At 44.5% G+C, this 26829-nt stretch overlaps 1 protein-coding gene across 10 annotated transcripts in view; it reads right to left on the reverse strand.

Annotated features, from left to right (window-relative positions):
• MAST3 (microtubule associated serine/threonine kinase 3) overlaps positions 1 to 26829 on the reverse strand; it is a 365799-nt gene that overhangs the window by 122218 nt on the left and 216752 nt on the right. For 2 of the 10 annotated variants that reach the window (XM_082260639.1, XM_082260638.1), the window contains exon 1: positions 12697 to 13042. The exons of the other annotated variants lie outside the window; for them this stretch is intronic. In XM_082260639.1, coding sequence (XP_082116765.1) covers positions 12697 to 12779 — 83 coding nt within the window. In that variant the 5' untranslated portion in view covers positions 12780 to 13042. Of the gene's footprint in view, positions 1 to 12696; positions 13043 to 26829 lie in introns of those variants that run through there. 10 annotated transcript variants of the gene reach the window in all.

Here is a 26829-nt window from a genome sequence, read left to right on the forward strand (position 1 = left end):
ATCCCAGGATTCCTGGACATGCAAGTGTCCTTGGTTTAAAAATTAGCAGCTACAGTATTTGTAGCTGCTGACTTATTTTTTTCCTAGACTGGAACTCCACTTTAGAGTAAAAAAAACCTTATGGGTGCAGCTCCCTAGCCCCCCCTTATACTTACCTAAGCCCCATCTCAATCCAGCGAAGTGCATGAGAGCAGCAGCTCTTCCGGTTCTCCCTCTCCTCATTGGCTCACACAGCACTGGGAGCCATTGGCTCCTACTGCTGTGAATCACAGCCAAAGAGCAGATAGCAGGGGCAGGGTCAAGCCACACACGGTGTGTAAATGGACACACAGAGTCTGGCTCTGGAGTGGGCTTGTTCGAGTGCCCCCATAGCAAGAGGCTTGCTATTGGGGCCACTCGGCAGGATGGGGAGCAAGGACCCCCAAAAAAAAGTAAAGGACTGGGTCTGCTCTGTACAAAACCATTGCACAGAGCAGGTAGTATAGTATAACATGCTTGTGTTTTTTTTTTTCTCTACTTTAAAATCACTTTAAGGGCAAAAAGGGTATGCTTGTGTGTGGATAGGACCAATTTAGTTTTTTATTGCTTTCTGTGCCTCTGCTGGGGATAGTCACTTGCATGAATGGCCTTGATAATCATTGTTTCCAATACAGAAAGTGACAGGAAACCCAAAATGTTTGAGTGGTTAGAGAAACACGAAGGGGAAAGTCCTCCATTGTGGACACCTTTTTTGGTGACAACTGTCTCCAAAGGGAGGGAATATCCCCTTTTAAAGTCCTCCTCTTACTTCTTGCTCGATGTCTGGGACAGTAAGTGAAAGAAAATCTCCACAACAGGATACAGGCGGCGAAAAAAAAAAAAGTGACATTCTCTGGTCTATCCACTGACAAAACTATCAGATTTCCTTCTGGTTTGCATCTGGTTTCCCTCTGGTCCCCAACACTTAAATTTGTTTTTTTTTCCTCTAGATTACCCTGATCTACATACTTGTTTCCAGAGTGCTTTCAGGAGCTGAAGAGAAATACAGCAGCCTGAGAGGATTTTCTTTCTTTAAAAACACTGCCTGGGGTGTACGTGCGGGGAAACAGGGGTGCTTTTACTTTTTTATTTTAATTTACATTTTTTTCATGTATGTAGTCAAGTACAACTCACAAAATTATCAGGTGAAAAGAAAAAAAAAAAAAAACAACTAAAAATATATCTAATGTAGGCACCTATTTAACCACTTGCCGACCGCCGCAAGTAGATATACTGCGGCGGTCAGCCCCGGCCAGGCAAAGTGACGTACCGGTACGTCACTAGCCTGTCACTGGTTTGTGAGCCAATAGCGGGCGAGCGCGCGACCGCCCCGTTCACTGAAGAGTCCGTGCGTGTGACCGGCGGACCCGATGTCCGCTGGTCACACTGCGATCGTCGGTAGAGAGGGAGAAAGTCAGGCGGCTTATGTAAACAAGCCGCCTGTCATTCTCCCCTGTGTAAAAATGGAGATCAGACGGTTCTACTATGTAGGACTGTTGATCTCTGTTCTTACACCAGTAGCCATGTCCCATCACAGTTAGAATCACGCCCCTAGGACACACTTAACCCCTCCCTCTCCAATACAGTTAACCCCTTCCCTGCCAGTGTAATTTTTACAGTAACAGTGCATATTTATAGCACTGATTACTGCAGTAATGTCACTGGTAACCCCAAAAGTGTCAAAAATGTCAGTCAAGGGTCCGATCTGTCCGCCGCAATGTCGCAGTCCCGCAAAAAAAAAAAAAAAAAAAAAAAAAAAAAAAAAAAAAAAATCGCAAAAAAACCCCTGGTCAGGCAGGGGGTAAAATCTTCCGGGGCTTAAGTGGTTAAGCACCAATAAGCTGTGTAGCATTATATAATTATATATATATTTTTTTTTACACTTTGAGGCCTCCTTCCCATGGGGCATATCAATGCATACCCCTACAAGGGCTGTGTTAAACCATACAGGGATGCACAGGTGTTCTGTGCATCCCCATGCAGTTGCACGGCCCTGAAAGCAGACAGTGAGAGTTCAGGAATATGCACCCAAACCCATATAGATGTCATATTGGGAGCAATCCATGTAGCCATTGCGTGCAGGTAAACATGGCCCTTGCACAAAGTACGCACTGATATGCCCCATGTGAACAAGACCATGACCACTTAAACACCACCTATCCAATATGTACAGCTTGTAGTTCTCCATAAACTACTAAAAGCGCTGGGGCGTTCCCTCAGTTCATTGATCTTCCTGCTCACAGGTAACTGCATGCCCATATGATGTATGGGCAGACAGCTATTCTGCGAGTATGCAGGAGCCTGCGATTGCAATGTTCTCAAGGCTCCTAGTAAAAAATAAATAAATATTAAAAAAAAAAAAAAATGCATTTTTCTACCTGGAAAAAAAAAAAAAAGCGAATTTAATATTTTTTTCAAAAGGTGAACTTATCCTTTAACCCTCTCAGGCTCACCATCCCATTTTTTCACTTTAGGTAGCTGGTCAATTTTGGATAGTTTTCACTTTTTTCCTACTTTTTTTTTTTTTTTTACAGATTTGAACATTAGTAAAAGAGAGCTCTGCTCAAAAGATGAACATGAAAAGATGACTCCGCTCTTTTTGTACAGGACAGTTGCACAAATGTTTATCAAATCAAATTTTTTTTAAAAAATATACTAATATCACTGTTAATGCACACACATACAAAGACAACTTTTACATTTCTTACTAAGGGCCCTTTCACACGGGCGTTCCGCATGTCCGTAAATCATCCTATTTTTTTGCGGATGATTTACGGTAGGGCGGAACGATATTCGATCGAACATCGAATAGCGTGCTGCAGGAGTGGGCGATAGTCACAACGCCAGATCAGCCGATATTGGGGACTCACAGTGAAGGAAGGTAGAAGAATACAGCCCGACCGTCCCACATGTTAAGTCCATCCCTGCAGCTCTCCTGACCGAGCGGTGAGCAGCGGCACAAGGAACCAATCACGCGTGCCTGCACACCTGATTGGTTCGCTGTGCCGCTACTCACCGCTCGGTCAGGAGAGCTGCAGAACGAACTTAACATGCGGGACGGATGTCGGCATTGTCGGGCTGTATTCTTCTACCACCACTGTAAGTCCCGATTTCTCTGCTTATGCCTAAGTTCCACAGCACAGTCACACGGTCATGATCATCTTATTAACTTGCAATTCCCTACATTATCATTAACCCTGGCCTGCCCTGTATGGTGCAACTGCAATGACATTTAGAAGAAGGCTGCTGCTGCACTACTTCCCAAATCCTACTACAGTAACATTAACCCTGGATTGCCCTGTAGTACAATCAAAAGAAGGCTGCTGCACTGAATCCCTACAGTAACATTAACCCTGTATTTAGCTTGGATTGATGGCTCTCTCAATATCGCAATATATATCGTTGGGAAAAAAAATATTGCAATGTACTTTTTTTCCAATATCGTGCAGACTTAATTTACGGACATAATGAATGTCTATGGCATTGCGGATGACCATCCGCTGACATCTGATTTTCTTCCTTTCAGTTCTGTTCCGTTTTTGGAACAGAACCCTATTTTTGTTCCGTTGAAAAAACGGAAAGGAAGCAAAATCGGATGTCAGCGGTGTCATTCGCTGACATCCGCAATGCCCATAGGCTTACATTATGTCCGTATATCATCCGCAAACGGATGGGGTGATATGCGGACATACGGAGCGGATGACACAAGTGTCATCCGCTCCGTGAAAAAAAAAATAAAAAAAAAGTGCCGGAGCAGATCGCAATGCGGTCCGCTCCGTGTGAAAGAGCCCTTAATCTAAATTATAAAATTATGTTGATAAATAAATATTTAGGAAATTTGAAAAAAAAACCCTTGAGTCTGATTACATATAGGTTGTGGTAATTCCCATTCAGCAGTGCTGATTGTTTTGAATGGCACCCCAATGAACATTGCAAGAACATCGCAACGCACATAAATTTCAGTGCACAACAGCTCACAGATGGGAACCATGTGTGTGGTGGTGCGCTGCGCTGAAAAAAAAAGGCTTATACCTCATTTTAACTTCTTCCCGTCTGGACGCTGCAAACATACTGCGGCAGGCAGGCCCTCCTGCGCAAACCTATGTAGCCCTACGTCAGTTGCGCGCCTACTGCTCCGGCCGCCCACTCGGCAACGGGGACTCCAAAGCACAGGGCCGGCGGCTCCGATTGCCACTGGCCACCCGTGATCACTCCCTGCTGAGAGAGAACGCACAAGTACGCACTGCGCATGCGCGTCTTGATTGGTCGGCAATCTTCTGGGACCTCTGACGTGTCCCAGAAGATTGCAGGGAGGGAGGGGGAGAGGAGAACTTCCGCTCAGGGCGCCGCTCCGAGTGGAAGTGGGAGCGGGTACATGTCAAATCTAGGTACCCGCTCCCCCCCAAAAAAAAATGACATGCCAAATGTGGCATGTCAGGGGGCTAGGACGGAAGTTCCACTTTTGGGTGGAACTCCGTTTTAAGTCTGCTCCCATTGTAATTGACAGCAGGTAGTGTGTTAGATGGTCCACCAACAGAGAGCCTTGCTACTGGCTACAGAATCTGAACACTGCTTGCTTTTAAAGGAGAGTGTAAACCTGCATAACTACTAGTGTATCTGCTTCCCCATCAGGCTCCATCCACTGAGCATCACTTTTTAAAGTCTTCTTAAAGCGGAACTAAACCCTCTGATTGCTTTCAGCCAAGGACGCTGCCATCTTGGCCTCTGATCTTCTACTGCCATGATGCTGCACATGTGATCAGTTATGACATCAGCTTTTTGATGGTTTGACAGTTTGGTTGAGAGCACAACCAATATGACAGTTACATTCTTGGTAAGGGCTCGTTCACACCATACCTGCATGAAAACGGTTTGGAAAACCACGCAGATTTCATTTGCAGGGACATGAGTTTACATCAGTTTTCATGCACGTTGACATCGGTTTTCAGTTATGTACCCTATTCACACCACAGTGTTGATGTCACAAGACCAGTAATTGTGGTATGAACAGAGCACATAGAGAACAATTGTTTTTTTTTTTTTTGCACCTGCAGAGTGTGTGCAAAAAAAACTGACATCTCTGCACATGGTGTGAACCAGGCCTGTTTTTTTAAACTCTTAAAATCGATGGGTTTAGTCCAGCTTTAACCAGAGTGTGGCAGTAAATATGCCATCTGCTACACAGCACACAGAATCAGGTACTCTGCCCATATCTGTACGCCAACTTACCCTTGGTTCACACCAATGCCTTTTTTTTTTCTTTTTACTGCAAAACGCACTACAGTCCATTTACCATGGTTTTCTATGGAGCTTTTTCCCATCTGTGCATTTTGAGCCGCTGAGTTTTTTGGAAAGGGTCAGAGAATTTTTTTTCCCACAGCAGATTGCATTTTCAATGTATTAGACTTCAGTGGACCCACACCAAAAACACAATTGTTGCATTTTTTTGCGACTTTGATGCTACTTAAGTGCCAGAGTGTAACGTTGCATCAGTGTCGCACTTCATGAACAGAACTTTTAGATTAGCCAAAAAAAAAAAAAGGCAGAACTCATCAAAAAGCATGTTCAAAAATGCAAAACGCACCAGTAAATGCATCAATCGCAATCTGCATAGATGTGATAGTTGGTCTTAACTACATCATTTCGTTATCTACAAAGTAATTCTTTCTGAATCTGGCACATTAATAGCACCACTTAGTAAAAGTGGTGCTAAAAATAACTACCCAAATCTGCCACAACTTGGTAAAGTTACCAAAACAGGCAGCATGGAATCCGGCAAAGTGCCAAATAGGATGTATTGAATTCCCCTGATTATGTTTGATGATGTATCACAAAAAAACTAAACTAAAGCCCCGTACACACGCAACAATTATCGGCTGACCAATCGTCCGTCTTTTGTCCAGAGTGGTGTTTTGTTGGTTGGAATGTGCCTAGACTGCACATGGATTTTCTCGCCCGACAAAATTCTACTTCAGAAGTGATGTCATGTGTTGGTTTGCTTTCTTTGTGTTCTTTCTTCACTGAGCATGCCCAGTCTTGCTCATCAGATTTTTCCCTGTCGAAATCTGTACTGACTGCACGAAAATCGGCCGTTGTGTTGACGGCCAACAAAAATTTTATAGTCTGCACACCAGATTTTTTTCGGCCGAAAAGTCTGAGTCGGTTGTCGGAAGCATCATACTAACAAGCCGAAAATCGGCAGATCGGTCGAAATTTTCGACACCTGTGTACGGGGCTTTAAGCTTCAACCCTTTACTCTCATCGCCAATGCAGAAACTGCAGCAGCCATTTACTGCAACTGCTGGGAGTGTGTGTAAATCTGACAAGCCGACTGTTGGCTATCAGATGGAAGCTGACAGATCACTTCCATTATTGCCATTACCCCTTACTGATGCTACGCCCCCCGGGCATCATTACCATTGGCAGACGCGGACCAGCAAGGCAGGTACCACCAGGTAAAGGGCAGGGAGATCAGTAAACGTCCATTCGCTGATCTCCCATTCTTGTTAGTGACCCGGAAGCGATGCATAAAACGTCACTTCTGGGTCTTGGTGCAATTATCCACAGCCAGTATGGCTAAAGGAGGATCTAAACCAGGGGTCCTCAAACTTTTTAAACAGGGGGCCAGCTCACGGTCTCTCAGACACTGTTGGGGGCCAGACTATAGTTTGAAAAAAATATGAACGAATTCCAATGCGCACATTTTTTATTAATAAATAACCAAAAGTGATCAGCGCTGCTATCTTTGTGACAATTTCCCAAATAGTTTTAAAAAAAATTAACAACTGTACAAATGATGTATGTGTAAAATTGCCAATATTAATCCAATAATCAATGACAATCAATGGATAATGCAAATAATTTAAGATTTATTTGCATTATCCATTGATTGTCGCGACAACTTCAAAGTAGTCCCTGCACTCTGATGCGTTTTGAGGTCCACAGACCTCAAGATTACACAGGCATTGCTTCAAGTCCAATCAAAGGCAAGTTCAAGGCAATCAAAGGGTTAAGTGTGTCCCTAGGGGGTGCTTTCTAACTGTGGGGGGGGGGTGGACTTGCTGAATGAACACAGAGACTTGTGATCCTAAATAGGAGAAACACAGGATCCCTGTATTCATCACTGACAGAACAGCAGTCTGCCATGTTTACAGCGGCAGACCGCCGCTCTGTCCCGCAAAATGATGAACCTGTACATCGCTTTGCGGGGGTGCACGTGTGTCCATTGGCCACGGCCAATCAGCGGGTCCAGTGGCCGCGATTGCGCTCCGTGGAGACAGAACGGCGGTCTGCCACCACTGTACACAAGGAAGACGGCTGTTCTGTCAGTTATGAACACAGGGATCCTGTGTTTCTCCTATTTAGGATCACAAGTCTCTGTGTTCATTCAGCAAGTCCATCCCCCCACAGTTAGAAAGCACCCCCTAGGGACACACTTAACCCTTTGATTGCCCCCTGGTGTTAACCCCTTTCCTGCCAGTGTCATTATTAAAGTAACAGTGTGTATTTTTAGCACTGATTACTGTAGTAATGTCACTGGTACCCCCAAAAGGAGTCAAAAATGTCAGTTAGGGGTCCGATCTGTCCGCCGCAATGTCACAGTCCTGCTAAAAATCGCTGATCGCCACCATTACTAGTAAAATAAATAGAAATAAAAATGACAAATCTTTCCCCTAGTTTGTGTAGACACAATAACTTTTGCGCAGACCAATCAAAATACACCTATTGGGATTTTTTTTTTTTACCAAAAATATGTAGCAAAACACAAATTGGCCTTAAATGATGAAAAAATTTGATTTTTATTTATTATTTTTTTTTTTTTGGGGAATGTTATATAGTAGAAAGTAAAAAAAAAAAAAAAAATGTTTTTTTTTTCCAGAATTGTCGCTCTTTTTTTTTTGTTTAACCACTTAAGCTACTGAGGATTTGGCTGCTCAAAGACCAGGGCCTATTTTGCGATTCGGCACTGCGTGACTTTAACAGACAATTGCGCAGTCGTGCGGCGATGTACCCAAATTAAATTGATGTCCTTTTTTTCCCCACAGAGCTTTCTTTTGGTGGTATTTGATCACCTGTGCGATTTTTACTTTTTGCGCTATAAACAAAAAAAGAGCGAAAATTTTGAAAAAAATAACAATAATTTTCGCATTTTTATATGAAATTCCCAAAAAAAAATTTAAAAACCAAATTTTTTTTAACATTTTAGGCCAATTTGTTTTATGCTACATATGTTTGGAAAAAAAAAAATCGCAATAAGCGTATTTTGATTGGTATGCGCAAAAGTTATTGGGTTTACTAACTACGGGAAAAAATTTATATCATTTTTATTGTTTTTTTGTTTACTAGTAATGGCGGTGATCTGCGATTTTTTTTGCGGGACTGCGGCATTACGGCGGACAGATCGGACCCTTGACTGACATTTCTTACACTTTTGGGGGTACCAGTGACATTACTACAGTAATCAGTGCTATAAATATGCACTGTTACTGTAAAAATGACACTGGCAGGGAAGGAGTTAACTTTATTAGTGATCAGTAGGTTAAATGTATCCCTAGGGGCGCGTTTCTAACTGTGGGGGGCGTGGCTTGTGATGTAACCACAGAGACATACGATCCTACATAGCAGGATCGTATAATCTCTGCAGTTAGATCAGGGAGAATGACAGACGGCTGTGTTTACATCAGCCTTCTGCCTTTCTCCCTCTCTAGCGGGAGATTGCGAGTGGCCGGCGGACATCGGAGCCGCCGGTTACTTGCGCGGGGATGTTAGTGAACGGGCGGGAGCGTGCCTCTGGCGGCACGCGCGCTTGCCCCCTAGAGGCTCGTAGGCGAGCGACGTAGCCCTACGTTGGTTTGCCTGTAGGGGGCTGACTGCCGCAGTAAATAGTCGTGCAGGACAAAGGCATAATGAGCTAGTGAGATTAGTGCAAAAGGTTGAGACGGCGCTACCTTCCAAGTGATAAAGTGTTGTGAGTACCAATATGGCGGCAGGGGAGGCCGTATGGTCGCAGGAGACGGTACAGCTATTTAACAGCCGGGAGTACGATACGTTGACGCCGCTCCAGCAGAAGTCCTCTGACGAAACGCGTAGGGTGGAGTCATACGTCACTTCCGGATTTTTTGGAGCTAGGGCCGTGGAACGCGGAAGCTTCCCAGCTTCACTACTGATCGAGGACAGCTTGAACTGTGAGTTACTACCTCCGCTATTGCCGATTGCACTTTGTATTACACCAAGGGGTTCCCTTTCTCTCTTTTATTTTCTGAGGAACTAAGAGTGATTACATCGGAGGAACCCCTGGATGCTACCATCTTTGTCCCATGAAATCTACTATAAGACAGGTTGTATAAGAGGTGCGACACCTAGGGGTCACACTGGTGAATGCAACCAAAGGTTTTTTTGTATTTGTTTTTTTCACCTGTCCGTTCACTCTTTTGGGTTGGTTTCCTATCTGAATTTTTGGTTACTCTTTACCAAGAGGAGTTATATCTCATCTATTAGATTTGATTTATGTAAAATTCACTACCATCATCACTGGTGTAACCACACTGTAAATCATCAGGTTTTCTTTTGAAATAAAATTCACTGTCTCTTTATTTATCTTTCTTTATTTGATTTATTTGCACTAACACTTTGCACCCCATTATTGCACATCATTCTGGGGCATTAATAAACTGGTTACCTCACTGACCACAAATCACTAGTGCACTTTATATTTATTTTCACGATATAAGATATAATCGTACCACCATTTATTTATTTATATACTTGGCACTTTATCACTTGGAAGGTAGCGCCGTCTCAACCTTTTGCACTTATCTCACTTTCTTAACCCTTAGGGGTTGGTTGTTGGCAGCTTACACCTTTTAAATAAAATATACACATCTATCACAAACTCCATAGTGCTGGTCACTTCTGTTCATCTTATAATGAGCTAGTACGCATCGCATACTAGCTCATTATGAAATACTTTAATTAAAACGAAGCCCTGACACGATCACCCGATCACTGCTGAGGGAGCTGTCATGTTCCCTCTGCATCTCTTCCTGGTTCGGTGGCTCCGGCACTGTGAGTGGTCGGAGCCGCGATGACGTCACTTTTCAGCAAGGAGCCGGCAAAGAGCTCTGAAGGTCTGCTGGACCTTCAGAACGCATGCCCCACTGGTTTCAGCAGCTGCATGCAGGACGAATATCTCCTAAACCTGAGATATTAAAGCGGAGTTCCGGCCTCAAAAACGACTTTGGGCCATCCGCTTGCTCTGTGTCACCTGTAAAAGAAATGGATAGGCCCGATTTTTTTTTGTTTACTTACCTTGTTAATGAGGAAAATATACTTACCTTTTTTGCTCTTCCTCCCTCTGCGGCCGCGGCCCACGCCGTCACTTCCTGCTTGCATTGATTCCTGGGAGCTGAACGTCATCGCTCCCAGGAATCAATGCGCCTGCACCGGCCCCGCTCGTCACTTCCAGTGCAGGCGCTCATTCCCTGCTAAACAGCTTCTGGGCATGCCCAGAAGCTGTGCAGGGATGACGCTCCTGCACCGGAAGTGATGAGCGGGGCCGGTGCAGTGCATTGTGGGACCGAAGAGGACACAGAAGAGGACGCAGAAGAGGACGCGCTGGCTTCAGCTGCCCACACCTGAGATGGCAACGCTAGAGAAGAAAATTTCAAGGTAAGTATTTCTTCTAAAAGGTAAGTGCGACCCGGGACAGATCAGAGGCTATCCATTATGGAATGTACTACCCCTGACTGCCCCGGGGGTATTTTTAGTGAAAAATAGTTTCCTAGGCTAGAACTCCGCTTTAATTATACCTACAGGTAAGCCTTATTATAGGCTTACCTGTAGGTAAAAGGTAAAAAGCAGCGATACTTCCACTTTAAGGGCCGGTTCACATCAATGCGATCACAGAGATCGCATGTAATTCGGAGCGCACTGCTCCTAAAATCACATGCGATCTCTGTGCAGTGCAAATTTCAGCCATACACTTTGTATGGCTGAATTCGCACCGCAATCGCACTAAACTCGCACATGACCCTTTTTTTGGTCCGCAGCAGAATCGGATCGCATGGTGGTTCACACTAGTACAATCTGATTCTGTGCGAACTTGCAGATCGCACTGTGATATGCGATCTCAACTGGGGGTGTCGTTAAATTTTAACCACATCCTGCCTGCCCTATAGCAGGTGGGATTGTGGTTGTATTATCCTGACCAGACGTCATATGACGGCGGCAGGATAATACAGGGGGCGCGCAGAGCGGTGATGCGAGGTGTCAGTCTGACTCCCTGCATCTCCGATCTCGGTAAAGAGCCTACTGATGTAGGCTCTTTACCATGTGACCAGCCGTGTCCAATCACGGCTGGTCACATAGTAAACAGGAAGAGCCGTTGATCGGCTTTCCTTAGTTCGTGCCTGACAGGCATGAGTAAAGGAGCGCCGATCGGTGGCTCCCCTGACGGGGGGGGGGGGGGGTCGGCACTGGTAATCAGATCATTGATTACCAGTGCAGACCCTCGGGGGGGGGGGGGGGGGGTGCCACTAGAAACACCAGGGATGCCCACCCATGACCCCAGGGACGCCCACCTATGACCCCAGGGATGCCCACTATGGCCACCAGGGATGGCAATCAGGGCTCAGGGAACCCCCCATTGCCCTCCCCATCAGTGCTGCCCGCCAGTGCCCTCCCTATCAGTGCTGCCCGCCAGTGCCCATCATGGCCATCTATCAGTGTCGCCCACCAGTGCCCATTATTGCCCACCAGTGCCACCTATCAGTGCATATCAGTGCCCATCAATGCCGCCTATCAGTGCCCACCAATGCTGCATATCACTGCCACCTATCAGTGCCTCCTCGTCAGTGCCTGTCAGTGCGGCCTCATCAGTGCAGGAAAAAACTTATTTACAAAATTGTATAACATAAACAAAAAACTTTTTTTTTTTTTTTCGGTCTTTTTTTATTTGTTTAGCAAAAAGGAAAAAACCCAGAGGTGATCAAATACCACCAAAATAAAGCTCTATTTGTGGGGGAAAAATTACATAAATTTGGTTTAGGTACAGTGTTGCACGACCGCGCAATTGTCATTCAAAATGCAACAGCGCTAAAAGGGGAAAATTGGCCAGGGCAGGAAGGGGGTGAAAGTGCCCTGTATTGAAGTGGTTAATTGACACCCCCAGCGTGTATCACATATGGCAGTGTGAACTGCCAGGGGTGCGGATGCGATGCGGGAACACGCTGTATATGCGCAGCGTTCCCGCACCGCAGAAGTGTGAACAGTTGGTGGGGTAGATCCTTTCCGGTCTAGAAGTGGTTAAGGTTTAACATATTGGGTATCTACTTGCTTGGCGCAACCTAATCTTTTATATATTATTACCAAAAAGGGAACAGACGGCCCCGGCAGGGAAAGGGTTAAGCGCTGCATTCCAGACGCTCCATAAAATCTGCTATTAATAAAAATGATATCAGGATATCAAGTAGAACGGTTCGGTCTCTATTCAAGCGTAGGCAGGAATTTCTTCAAAACTTCAGCAGCTGTGGAGGGCAACCAATCCGCTTCTAGCTTCTGCTTGTCCAGTTAGGCTTTGAAAAACGAAAGCTGGAAGCGGATTGGCTGCCCCCAGTTTGGGAGTAAAGAGATGTAGGAGAAATGTGGAGAAGTGTTGGGAAACAAACAACTATTGTTTACCTCTTTGATCGTTGCAGGAGAGCCCCTTTGGCCAAGGGTCCTTTACTCCTCTGGACCGCAGTCCAGTAACTGGGATCCGACATCACAAGTCAGCTAATGGATAACAGAGCACAGATGCCCGCACTTTGCCTTCCATTGTTTCCGCTCACTCCACTCTATGCCTGCACTTCTCCCCATCCTCCGGCAGCAGCGGCCGCCGCCTCTCCTCTCCTCAGCACGCTACGTGCACACGGGCTCCGCACGTCACGGCTCCGGCTTGTCGGGGTTCCATTTACTTCTATTACGGCTTGTACAGGCTGAGCTCAGCACGGAGGACCAACATACAACGAGGGGCTCCAACGCAGGAAGCCAGTGTGATGACATCACAAAGGGGCGGGGCTACCCGGCTAACACTGTCAGTGCTGGAGGGAGGGAAGCATGCTACATGACGGGGGACGCTGTATCAGCTGAGGGACACCAGGGACTTGGGACTGCAAAGACAAGTCTTACTCCATTATTTCCAATGAGTACCATTCATATCTGTGCGACTTCAAGCTGCAACAACTTCAACGTAGTGCCTGCACTACTTTGGGCCAGTTTTAATGCGGTTTGAGGTCCATAGACATCGCTTCAAGTCCAGTTAAAATCACGCGACTTTAAGGTCGCACAAGGCCCCTTTCACACTTGTGTGGCTTGTCCTGCGACTTGGCGATGCAAAGTCGCATGACAAATCGTACTTCATGATTTCCAATGAGTACCATTCATATCTGGGCGACTTCAAAGTAGTCCCTGCACTACTTTTGACCAACTTTGATGCGTTTTGAGGTCCCTAGACATACGCATTGCTTCAAGTCCAGTCAAAATTGCAGCAAAATCGTGTGACTTTTTGGTCACACAAGTGTGAAAGGGCTCTTAGGCCCCTTTCACATTTGTGCGACTTGGGACTGCAAAGTGGCATGACAAATCCTACCCCATGATTTTCAATGAGTACAATTCATATCTGTGCGACTTCACAGTCGTCCCTGCACTACTTTTGGCCAATTATAATGCATTTTGAGGTCCATAGGCATTGCTTCAAGTCCAGTCAAAATCGTGCAGTCGCACAAGTGTGAAAGGGCTCTTAGGTCCCTTTCACACTTGTGCAACTTGTCCTGCGACTTGGGACTGCAAAGTCGTGCTCCATGATTTCCAATGAATACCGTTCATATCTATGCGACTTCAAGTTGCAATGGCTTCAAAGTAGTCCAACTTTAAAGCATTTTGAGGTCCATAGAGAGGAGCGCAGGATCTGATGGAGGAGTCCTTTCCTCCTCTCTGCTGATAACCACTAAGACCAGGGGTGGAGCCTCTCTGCAGCTGCATGGAGGAGGGCAGGATCTGGTGGAGGAGTTTTATCCTTCTCTCTGCTGCTGACTGCTGAGACCAGGGGTGGGGGGAGTTAGAGGCAGAGACAAGCCTCTCTGTGGCTGAACGGAGGAGGGCAGGATCTGGTGGAGGATGCTGAGACCAGGGGTAGGGCGGGGAGTTAGAGGCAGAGACGAGCCTCTCTGTGGCTGAACGGAGGAGGGCAGGATCTGGTGGAGGATGCTGAGACTAGGGGTAGGGCGGGGAGTTAGAGGCAGAGACGAGCCTCTCTGTGGCTGAACGGAGGAGGGCAGGATCTGGTGGAGGATGCTGAGACTAGGGGTAGGGCGGGGAGTTAGAGGCAGAGACGAGCCTCTCTGTGGCTGAACGGAGGAGGGCAGGATCTGGTGGAGGATGCTGAGACTAGGGGTAGGGCGGGGAGTTAGAGGCAGAGACGAGCCTCTCTGTGGCTGAACGGAGGAGGGCAGGATCTGGTGGAGGATGCTGAGACCAGGGGTAGGGCGGGGAGTTAGAGGCAGAGACGAGCCTCTCTGTGGCTGAACGGAGGAGGGCAGGATCTGGTGGAGGATGCTGAGACTAGGGGTAGGGCGGGGAGTTAGAGGCAGAGACGAGCCTCTCTGTGGCTGAACGGAGGAGGGCAGGATCTGGTGGAGGATGCTGAGACTAGGGGTAGGGCGGGGAGTTAGAGGCAGAGACGAGCCTCTCTGTGGCTCCACAGAGGAGCGCAGGATCTGGTGGAGGAGTCTCACCTCCTCTCTGCTGCTGACTGCTGAGACCAGGGGTGGGGGATTACGGCCAGAAACGAGACTCTCTGTGACTGAACAGAGGAGCGCATAATCTGGTGGAGGAGTCCTGTCCTCCTCTCTGCTGCTCACTGCTGAGACTAGGGTTGGGGGGGGGGGGTTAGGGGCAGAGGCAAGCCTCTCTGTGGCTGAATGGAAGAGCACAGGATTTGGTGGAGGAGTCCTGTCCACCTCTCTGCTGCTGACTGCTAAGACCAGGGGTGGGGGGAGTTAGAGGCAGAGACCAGCCTCTCTGTGGCTCCACAGAGTAATTGTAAAAAGTAATTGTAAAGTCTTATGTATAAAAAATAAATAAATAAAAAAATAACAAACATTATACTTAACTCCTCTGTGCAGTTTGCACAGAGCGGCCCGGATCCTCCTCTTCTTGGGTCCCTCGTCTGTGTTCCTGGCCCCTCACTGCTGTTGAGTGCCCCCACAGAAAGCAGCTTGCTATGGGGGCACCCGAGCCAAGCTGCAGCTCCGTGTGTCCATGCAGACATAGAGCTGCCATTCGGCCCCGCCCCTCTCTCTCATGATTGGCTAACTGACTTTGATTGACAGTAGTGGGAGCCAATCAGGAGGGAGAGTCCTGGATGGCCAAGGGACTCGTGGACATCGTTGGATAGAGAGGGGGCTCAGGTAAGTATTAGGGGGCTACTAGACACAGAAGGCTTTTTATTTTAATGCATAAAATGCAAAAGATAAAAAAAACGTCTGCCTTTACAACTCCTTTAAGGTTAGCCCACTATTTTTTGTATAATGTGAAAGATGATGTTTTGCTGAGTAAATAAATGTCATGCTTTTAAAATTGCATCTGCCCGTGGAGTGGCAGAAAACTACAGTGCTAAAATTTCTCTATAAGCCACCCTTTAAACGCATTTACAGGTTACCAGTTTAGAGTTGAGCAGGAGGTCTGCTGCTAGAACTATTGCTCTTGCACTGACGTTTCCGACAATACCTCACATGTGTGGTGCGATCACCATTTACATATTTACGTGTGGGAGTAACTTATGCGTTCACATTTGCGCATAAGCACGGTGGGATCGGGCGCTTTCAATTATTTCTTTATTTATTTTATACACTTTTTTTTTTTTACACTTATTTTTTGTACTAACTTTATTGTTATCACAAGAGATGAACAACATCCATTGTGACAGCATGGGCCATGACAGGTCCTCTTTATGGAGAGATTTGGGGTCTGTTAGACCCTAAATCTCTCCCCTGGCCCCCCATGCAGCTGATCAGGCAGGGATTGGTCCGGTCGGCTGCTTCTCTGGCTGCTGGTGATCAAGTAAAAAAAGGGGCAGAACTGGAAGTGACGAATATTCGTCGCTCCCCGTTTCCAGGGTTACAGAGAGAGGCTAACGGCGTAATTTCCTCTCTCTCTGTACAGGGCAGACATCACTGCATCGCTCCCGGCCTCCACAATGGGACTGGAGAGCCCAGGAGTTGCGGGAGGGGGGTGGGACCCCCTTCCGCCAGCGGCAGAAGTGATCCAGTGACTAATTAGCCATTTAGATCACTTCTGCCTGAAAGACAATTGCCGGCTGAAATGATACCAGGATGATGCCTGTAGGTGCAGTCAGCATCCCAGGAAAACCACTAAAACCCAAGGACATACAGAACGTCCTTGGGTGGGAAGTGTTTAAAGGCCACGTGACTCAAAAACTGCACCAAAAACGCATTGAGGTGTTTTTCAGACGCTTCCCATTCATTTAAATTGAGATGGGCATTTTTGGGGCGCTTTTTTTGGCTCTCCAAACATGCTCCAAAGTATAGATGGGCTCAGGTGTGTCCCAACCCACCTGCCCGATCCCGCCAGCATAGCTCCCAACTGTCACTGATTTGGAACAAAGTCCTTCTGTCCCTCTTTCCCCATCATTTGTCCCTCATTTTGGTCTGAGCTAATGAGTTGTACATAAAATTCACTTTTTATCTTTCAAAAGGTGTTTCCCAGTGCTAAATCTTTCATCCAATTTCTAAAGTGCTGCATTTGTGAATATTAGTGGTAAAAAAAAAAAGCACTTCTGGGTTTAACAAATATTTTTTTGTATAATTCTCCTTTAAGGGGGCGTGGCAGGGGGTGTGTCCTATGCCCACATACTTTTGCTAATAGGTGTCCCTGATTGTTATCGCAAAAAGTTGGGAGGTATGCGCCAGGAAGCCAACACTGCACACCGCTAATTACATGCAGTGAGACATTTCCGGGTCTGTGCAGCTGCTGACTGGGAAATGTCTCACTGCATTGGTGTGCACAGTCTATCGCTTTAGGGTGCGCACCCCAGAGCACAAACACACATACGTGTATATCAGCAGAGCACTGGACGGTGTCAGTAGAGCAGAGATTGGTGTCAGTAGGGCAGTGGATGGTGTCAGTATTTTTTTTTTTTTATTATTTTTTTTACAATTTTATTTAGCCCCAAAACCCCCAAACGCCCCAAACCCAGGAGTGCAGGATCACATACAGGTACATAATCCTACTCAGGAGAGCCGCCTTACCACCGTATATATACAGTATACGATCAGCAATCGGTTAAAATCAATGAATGTGTTCACACTGGGGCAATGTGCTTCCATTGTGGTGAAAGAAATCCTGCTTGCAACATCTTTGGAGAAAAAGCTTCCCTTCCCACCTCCACGTTGAAAGCACTGGAAAACGTGGTAAAAATGCGCCTGTGATGCGGTTTTGGAGTTACATGTCCTTTAAAAACCACACCACAAGCGTAGTAAAATTGCGGCAAAAACGCATATGCATTTTTGAAGTGGATCAATGTGAAAGTGCCCTAAGTGTCCATGCACACTGGGCGTAAAAAATGCTTATTCACTTGCCCACTTGTAAAGTGGGTTTTACCCACTTTACAACCAGGTTTTTTTTTTTGTGATTCAGCACTGTGCTATTTTAACTGGTAATTGTGTGGTCATGCAAGGCTGTACCCAAGCTAAATTTATATCAGGTTTTTTTTTTACACAAATAAAGTTTTCTTTTGGTGGTATTTGATCACCACTGGGTTTTTATTTTTTACGATATAAATGAAAACAAAATTAAAATGTTGAAAAAATAAATAAATAAAAAAAAATATATATATTATATATCTATCTATCTATATATATATATATATATATATATATATATATATATCTCTATATATATCTCTATATATATATATATATATATATATATATATATATATATATATATATATATATATACAGTGGGTACGGAAAGTATTCAGACCCCCTTAAATTTTTCACTCTTTGTTATATTGCAGCCATTTGCTAAAATCATTTAAGTTCATTCTTCTTCCTCATGAATGTACACATAGCACCCCATACTGACAGAAAAACACAGAATTGTTGACATTGTTGCAGATTTATTAAAAAAGAAAAACTGAAATATCACATGGTCCTAAGTATTCAGACCCTTTGCTCAGTATTTAGTAGAAGCCCCCTTTTGATCTAATACAGCCAGGAGTCTTTTTGGGAAAGATGCAACAAGTCTTTCACACCTGGATTTGGGGATCCTCTGCCATTCCTCCTTGCAGATCCTCTCCAGTTCTGTCAGGTTGAATGGTAAACGTTGGTGGACAGCCATTTTTAGGTCTCTCCAGAGATGCTCAATTGGGTTTAAGTCAGGGCTCTGGCTGGGCCATTCAAGAACAGTCACGGAGTTGTTGTGAAGCCACTCCTTTGTTATTTTAGCTGTGTGCTTAGAGTCATTGTCTTGTTGGAAGGCAAACCTTCGACCCAGTCTAAGGTCCAGAGCACTCTGGAGAAGGTTTTTGTCCAGGATATCCCTGTACTTGGCCGCATTCATCTTTCCCTCGATTGCAACCAGTCGTCCTGTCCCTGCAGCTGAAAAACACCCCCACAGCATGATGCTGCCACCACCATGCTTCACTGTTGGGACTGTATTGGACAGGTGATGAGCAGTGCCTGGTTTTCTCCACACATACCGCTTAGAATTAAGGCCAAAAAGTTCTATTTTGGTCTCATCAGACCAGAGAATCTTATTTCTCATCATCTTGGAGTCCTTCAGGTGTTTCTTAGCAAACTCCATGTGGGCTTTCATGTGTCTTACACTGAGGAGAGGCTTCCGTCGGGCCACTCTGCCATAAAGCCCCGACTGGTGGAGGGCTGCAGTGATGGTTGACTTTCTACAACTTTCTCCCATCTCCTGACTGCATCTCTGGAGCTCAGCCACAGTGATCTTTGGGTTCTTCTTTACCTCTCTCACCAAGGCTCTTCTCCCCCGATAGCTCAGTTTGGCCGGACGGCCAGCTCTAGGAAGGGTTCTGGTCGTCCCAAACGTCTTCCATTTGAGGATTATGGAGGCCACTGTGCTCTTAGGAACCTTAAGTGCAGCAGAAATCTTTTTGTAACCTTGGCCAGATCTGTGCCTTGCCACAATTCTGTCTCTGAGCTCTTCAGGCAGTTCCTTTGACCTCATGATTCTCATTTGCTCTGACATGCATTGTGATCTGGAAGGTCTTATATAGACAGGTGTGTGGCTTTCCTAATCAAGTCCAATCAGTATAATCAAACACAGCTGGACTCAAATGAAGGTGTAGAACCATCTCAAGGATGATCAGAAGAAATGGAAAGCACCTGAGTTAAATATATGAGTGTCACAGCAAAGGGTCTGAATACTTAGGACCATGTGATATTTCAGTTTTTCTTTTTTAATAAATCTGCAACAATGTCAACAATTCTGTGTTTTTCTGTCAGTATGGGGAGCTATGTGTACATTCATGAGGAAGAAGAATGAACTTAAATGATTTTAGCAAATGGCTGCAATATAACAAAGAGTGAAAAATTTAAGGGGGTCTGAATACTTTCCGTACCCACTGTATATATATATATTACTTTCTGCTATAAAACCTCCACATTTTTATTTTTTTTTTAAAATCTAATTTCTTCATAAATTTTGGCCAAAATGTATTCTGCTACAGGTCTTTGATAAAAAAAAAAGTGTCAGAGACCCTCCCAGCCAGTGTCTTTTAGCACCAGATTGCCCCGCCACCCTATCACAATCTCACTATAATTAGCTGATCACTGCCATTACAGTATGGTGTCTATAGCTACGTATATTCCAGCATATATACCATAGTTTGTAGATGTTATAACTTTCACAGTAACCAGTTAATATTCACATATTGACATTTTTTTTTACTAAAAAAATGTAGCAGAATACATTTTGGCCTAAATATATGAAGAATTTAGATTTTTTTTACTGGATATGTTTTATAACAGAAAGTAGAAAATATTGTTTTTTCTTTTTTTTTCAGAAATCTTTTTTTGTTTATATAACAAAAATTTAAAAAACGCAGTGGTGATCAAAAACCACCAGAAGAAAGCTCTATTTGTGTGAAAACAATGATACCAATATCATTTGTGTACTGTGTTACATGCAGGGCCGCTGATAGGGGGGGACCACCAGTCCTCCTGTAGGGGGCCCGAGCACACAGCGTGGCCCCAACAGCACAGGGAATCGATGCAGTCAGACAGAGGGACAATTACAGAAGGAAGCCCTGTGCGGCTCTCTGCAGCAGCTGGAAGCCAGTTTTTCCTCCTCCTGGGAGCTTTCAGTTGCTGCAGGGAGAGACACAGACACAGAGCATCATTCCTGTAATTGCTTCTCCTACACCTATCCCCCTCCCTGTTCTGCCTGCTCCTGATTCCCCCCCCCCCCTCATGTGCCACCCTTTCCCTGTGCCACCCCCAGCCCCCTCTCCCAGAGCACTGCAGGCTTCCCTGTCCTGTAAAAAAAATATTGTATTAAATAATTTAAGAAACTTGTAAAATAAAATAATTCTTAAAAAATACAAATGTTAAAAATAAAAACGTTTTTAACATTTAAAAAAAAAATAATTATAATTTGTTTTTTTAAAAGTAAAAAACAATAAAAAGGGCTTATTCACACAGGTTCTCAATTATGTTTGTGTCCGCTAATAATGATTTTCATGAAAATATTGTCTTGATCTATTCAGGGGAGGGCCTGCCAGGTAGGTTGTACGGGGCCCCGTGATTTCTAACAGCAGTCCTGGTTACATGACTACACAATTGCCAGTTAAATTAGCACAGTGCCAAATAGCAAATAAATGACTTGGTCATGAAGGGGGTAAAACCTTCTGGAGGTCAAGTGGTTAAGGGAATCCCTTACTAGTGTCCCCATTGGAAGATTTCCTCTCTTTTCTGGGGACAACCCAAACTTGGGGATTTTCTTTTGCTTTCAATGATAACAGTAAACAGGACAAATCTCCCTAATGGGGGCAGAGAGAGCAATAAAAGCTGACAGAGGTTCTAAACTATGCTCCAAATACAGTATATACATTTTCAAATAGTGCTCCAAATATGCTGGACTTTTTTTGCCAGAACTTAGCAGAAAAAATGCCTCTAATGTTGCCTATGTACCCAGGTTTATATGCGTAATGCATTCAGCGTAAATGCATTCTACTTGCCAGGACATTCATTTATTCTGGCCATTCCAATTAGTTTGTATAAATTATGCTCACAGGCTCCTCTGCAAATGCAGGCTTGGTGCATTTTTTTATGCCTTTAACCACTGGTCTTAGGGCGGCTTTACACTGCTGCTCTTTGGCTAAATCGCAGCTAAATTACGTTTTTTTCTGCGGGTTAGCTGCGCTTTCCTATAGACTTCTATTAGGTCTTTTGGTTTTGGTGCTAACAATGAAAGGGGCTTAAAACCTCTTCTCATGGAAAAGTCCTTGTACCCACAAAATGTGCATTGATTACTGTGCTAAAACATAAGAGTCTAGCAGACGTGTTCAAACCTTAGCGCAAACCTTTGTAAAGAGAAGCTCTTCTATTACATATGCTTTTCTGCACACAGCCTACCTTCAGGAAGAACTTCATAATCAGTTGCTGTACAGAATTTAATGGTCAGGAATATGCCATATACATGCTAACAGACAGAGTTCAGTGCTCAGGAATTTACAGTCCAAAGTAAAGACTTTAATGCTCAGGATTATGTCTTACACAGCCCAGCATACTGAGTGCAGTGGTCAAGAGCATTTTATAAACAGCCCAGCATACAGAGTGCAGTGGCCAGGAGCATAATATAAACAGCCCAGCATACAGAGTGCAGTGGTCAAGAGCATTTTATAAACAGCCCAGCATACAGAGTGCAGTGGCCAGGAGCATAACATAAACAACCCAGCATACAGAGTGCAGTGGTCAGGAGCATGTTATAAACAGCCCAGCATACTGAGTGCAGTAGTCAGGAGAATGTTATAAACAGCCCAGCATACAGAGTGCAGTGGTCAGGAGCATAATGTAAACAGCCCAGCATACAGAGTGCAGTGGCCAGGAGCATAATATAAACAGCCCAGCATATAGAGTGAAGTCGTCAGGAGCATGTTATAAACAGCCCAGCATACAGAATGCAGTGGCCAGGAGCATAATATAAACAGCCCAGCATACATATTGCAGTGGTCAGGAGTATGTTATAAACAGCCCAGCATACAGAGTGCAGTGGTCAGGAGCATGTCATAAACAGCCCAGCATACAGAGTGCAGTGGTCAAGAGCATTTTATAAAAAGCCCAGCATACGGAGTGCAGTGGCCAGGAGCATGTTATAAACAGCCCAGCATACAGAGTGCAGTGGCCAGGAGCATAATATAAACAGCCCAGCATACAGAGTGCAGTTGCCAGGAGCATAATATAAACAGCCCAGCATACAGAGTGCAGTGGCCAGGAGCATAATATAAACAGCCCAGCATACTGAGTGCAGTGGTCAGGAGCATGCTATAAACAGCCCAGCATACAGAATGTAGTGGCCAGGAGCATAATATAAACAGCCCAGCATACAGAGTGCAGTGGTCAGGAGCATGTTATAAACAGCCCAGCATACAGAGTGCAGTGGTCAGGAGCATGTTATAAACAGCCCAGCATACAGAGTGCAGTGGTCAGGAGCATTTTATAAACAGTCCAGCATACAGAGTGCAGTGGCCAGGAGCATAATATAAACAGCCCAGCATACAGAGTGCAGTGGTCAGGAGCATGTTATAAACAGCCCAGCATACAGAGTGCAATGGTCAGAAGCATGTTGTAAACAGCCCAGCATACAGACTGCAGTGGTCAGGAGCATGTCATATACAGCCCAGCATACAGAGTGCAGTGGTCAGGAGCATGCCATATACAGCCCAGGATTCAGAGTGCAGTGGTCAGGAGCATGTTATTAACAGCCCAGCATACAGAGTCCTCTGGGATCTTTTCCTCCCTGCACAGGATACCTTCGGGCTCTCTCTGCTTCTCTTGCACTAAGGCTACATTCACACCTGAGCGTAGCATTTTCGCGCGTTTTTACAGCGATTTTACCGCGATTTTTACCGCGATTTACAGGCGTTTTTACAGGCGTTTTTTGTGCAGGCGTTTTTAGATTGAATAGAAACCAATGGAAAACACCTGTAATCTGCCCAAAAAGAAGCTCATGTACTTTTTTGAGCGTTGGGCGTTTTGCTTACAGCGCTCAGATGTGAACAGGGGCCATTGAAATGAATAGGATTTGTCTTGTTGGGCGTTTTGAGAGCTGATCTTAGAGCAGAAAAACTCCCCAAAAACGCCCAAAAACGCCTACATGTGAACGGAGCCTTAAGCACACTCCCCTGTCTCTCTGCAGATTTCTCTCCTTCCTTCAGCTCCCTGCAGCCCATGGTGTGTATCTAGTGGGTGAAGCTATAAGTTGCAGAGGACTTCAACAGACCAGCCAGCCAGGATTTTAACGCACCAGCCAGCAGCACAAGGGACATTTCGCATTCATTGCGAGGACTGTCAATTTTCTGACTAAACGTAGGCTCTAGAGAGATGCATTGATAGAAAAGATTACAGTATGTAAAAAATGGTAATATAATATATTGCATATTATTTTTGCATGCGTGTTAATGTGCGTTCCCAAGCCTGGTGTTAATGCATTCTATTGGCCAGAATTCTGGTCATTAGATTGCATTAACGTGGGATCGCGTGTTAACGCACCTAATGTGTGCTTTTTCACTTTTGAGAAATTTTTTTATGCTTAAAAGCTCCACTCCTGAATACACAAGTGATGGGGTTTTCTTCTGCCTGTAAACTCCCCTGCCAATAAACTCCTGAAAACACTTATAGTGTGCAGGGACACAGGCTAACATGGAAGAGAGTTTCAAAAGTTCAAAACAGCTTAAACGGTTGCTTCTTTGAGCTGCAGTGAGCATTAGTCCTTCTAAACAAGTGAAAGAATAAAGGTCCCAAAATTCAAAACAGCTGCCTGAGTAGAAAGTCCTGTCCCCTGCCAGAATGATGCAGAGAAAGACCCTTATGGGCCATACACACTATACAATTGCCTTTAGATTTTTTCCTTTAGATTTACCAAAACCATATAATAGGAGGTCAAATCTAAACACTTTCAATTTGTATGCAATCAGGCAGGCCCTTGCACTACAGAGTTGAAGGTAAATCTAAAGGAAATCTAACCACAAAAGTTGTATAGTGTGTATCTAGCTTTAGTCTATGGGTGAAAGCAATGGTTTCTTTTCAGAAGTTCAATGAATTTGGACATAATGCACAATTCCAATTTTTAATCACTACTCAAAGTATTAGAAAATATAAAAGTTAGTAAAAGAAATGTAATTTTATTACAATGAACTAAAGCTAATTGAAGCAATTGTTATTAATATTATCAGTACATAACACAATAGTATTGTGGACATTCCCCTTTTAATAAAACCAATATTCTGTGCAATATGTAGTCTGCAGTGTTTTGCCAGAGATGAAGAGTTCCAGACAACATATTCAATTTTTCCATGATGCTGTGTGTTTGGGCACACATTTACCCAGACTTGCACATAGCACAGAGCTCAACAATGCATTCAGGAAAGAATTCCAGTACACTGACAACTGCAAAGCTGTATGCTGGTTTAACTCTTTAATTATTAACGTATTTCCAAAGCAAAATCATGCTTTCAATTTGGAAAGAGTGTTCATTTTTTTCACTGTGTCCCGTAAGGGAGATTCCCTTCACTGCTTACCATGCAGAATCAACAGGAAGTGGGAAAATAGCTTTCCAAAGTGAGGGATATGTCCTCGTAGATAATTGTCAGAAACACCAGGAATCCCCCCTGGAAGATTTCCCCTCTATGCCTGTTCTGGAGGCAATTCAAAAATTTGGATTTGCCCTTATTTTTATTCCCACTGAGATTGGTGATCAGGACAATTCCTGAGGGCTAATCTACCTAACGGAGACACAAACAGCAATAAAAACCTAATACAAAGAAAAAAATAGCACACTGAGAAGTAGGTTCTGAATCAGGATTTACTCAAGTCTGCATATCAGCAAAAAAAACCTTACACCAACATTTCGAGAGTATGTTGGCCAAGGTAAGGCAGAGTTGCTGTAATTTTCTTTGGTGTGGTTGAGCAGATTGCCCTTTTTTCTTTTTCTTTCTACTGCTTGTTACTAACTGCTTGACTCTGGTGATGGTGGAGCTTGGCCATTTGAGGGGAGAGATAAATCTCCCTGCCAATTGTACACTCCTGGAATATAGACAGGCCTGGGACACTCTCCACACAGTGTTAAATCTGCTCAATCTTCTGTCCTTCTGATGAACTTCTTGTTCCCTCCTTTGTGATTCACATCTAGGCAGGTGCAGTCTACTTTCTCCACTACAGGGGGTGCTCAGCTTCAACGGCATTGCAGGGGGAGAGGATGCCAAGAAGAACATGGCTCCTCTATGGTTTCCTCGGTCCCTGGGGAAGCAATCCGATTGGATGCTGCCATCACGTGACTCTGGGTGGCCATCTTGTGTCATGCAGGGTCTATTTAGGACCCTGGCTCCCTGGTTCCTTGTGGATACAGACTGCTGTGAGAGATCTAAGAGACTTTTGGGCTGTTGCTACCCCTCTTGTGCTAGAGAGTCAGCTGTATATTTGGAAATAGGGGCATCGGCTGGTGTCCTGAAGAGATTAGTCTCTCTGGTTCTATGATAAGGGACCGTGCTCTTGTTGCTCCAAAGAATGAAGTCTGCATTTAAATGTTTTCACTACAAAGGCAAGTCCACAGTTTGCTAAAAACAAGGACTTCTGCTTCAGCTTTTCAGAAAGGAGTATACAGTCCTTAGATCTCTACATAGTTCTGTTTTTTGGAGTATCCCACCCAATTCCCTGAAGCCTATCCAAGTTCTCCAAAAAATAAAAACAACAAATACAAAACACCTCTAGACTGGTTATTGAGGAAAAGTGTGGCTGAGATCGTGTGCCTGGGCGTGGGGCAATCCATTGGGGAAGAACCTGAGCAAATCTGCAGCGACTTCTACAGGAAGAAGTGCTACAGTAGTAACAAAACACTTCAATTCCAGGAGATTTAAAAAATAGGTCCTTACTCCTCAGCGCTAGGTATAACACAGATTGTTTCTGGAAATTATGGGTTTGGCCACTAGATGGTGCCATCCCACCAATTTTTTTTCTTGTTACCAAACATCCTACATCTGTATATGGCACTATAACCCAACTTCAGTGAACGAAAGAGAAAATTGTTTTTTAAATCTTTTGTGTGAATTCAGAAATTACCTTTCCTTTGTAATCTAGTGTTTTTAATGTGGAGTGGAGGCTACCAAATAATGGGACCTTGGATTTCTGTACAAGGTGTGTTTTAACAGGCCAGAGCATCAGTAGCACAGCCAAGTCACTAACACTCTTATAAAGAAGTCAGCAGTGGTAGTGCTTAGATTTTTTTTCATAGCAGGTTTTCTCTTATATCCATGCCAAACAGCTTGTGTACGCAGACGTTTTCTCTTGCGATTGATGGTTGTGAAGCAGTTTGGAATGCAATATTTGAATTTTCATTTGGGTCATATTGAGGAGTGGTAACTTTTATAACTTAATTGTTTTATTTTTTTTTTATTTCATGTTAGTAAATGCAGCATGTTTTATATTGCTCAACTGCTAAAACATACAATTCTATGGGAATGGAAGAAAAAATCTAGTGGAAAAGAGCCCAGAAACAGGTCAAGAGCTA

The sequence above is a fragment of the Pelophylax lessonae genome (genome assembly GCF_965119305.1).
Source record: "Pelophylax lessonae genome assembly, chromosome: 1".
Taxonomy (NCBI): Eukaryota; Metazoa; Chordata; class Amphibia; order Anura; family Ranidae; genus Pelophylax; species Pelophylax lessonae.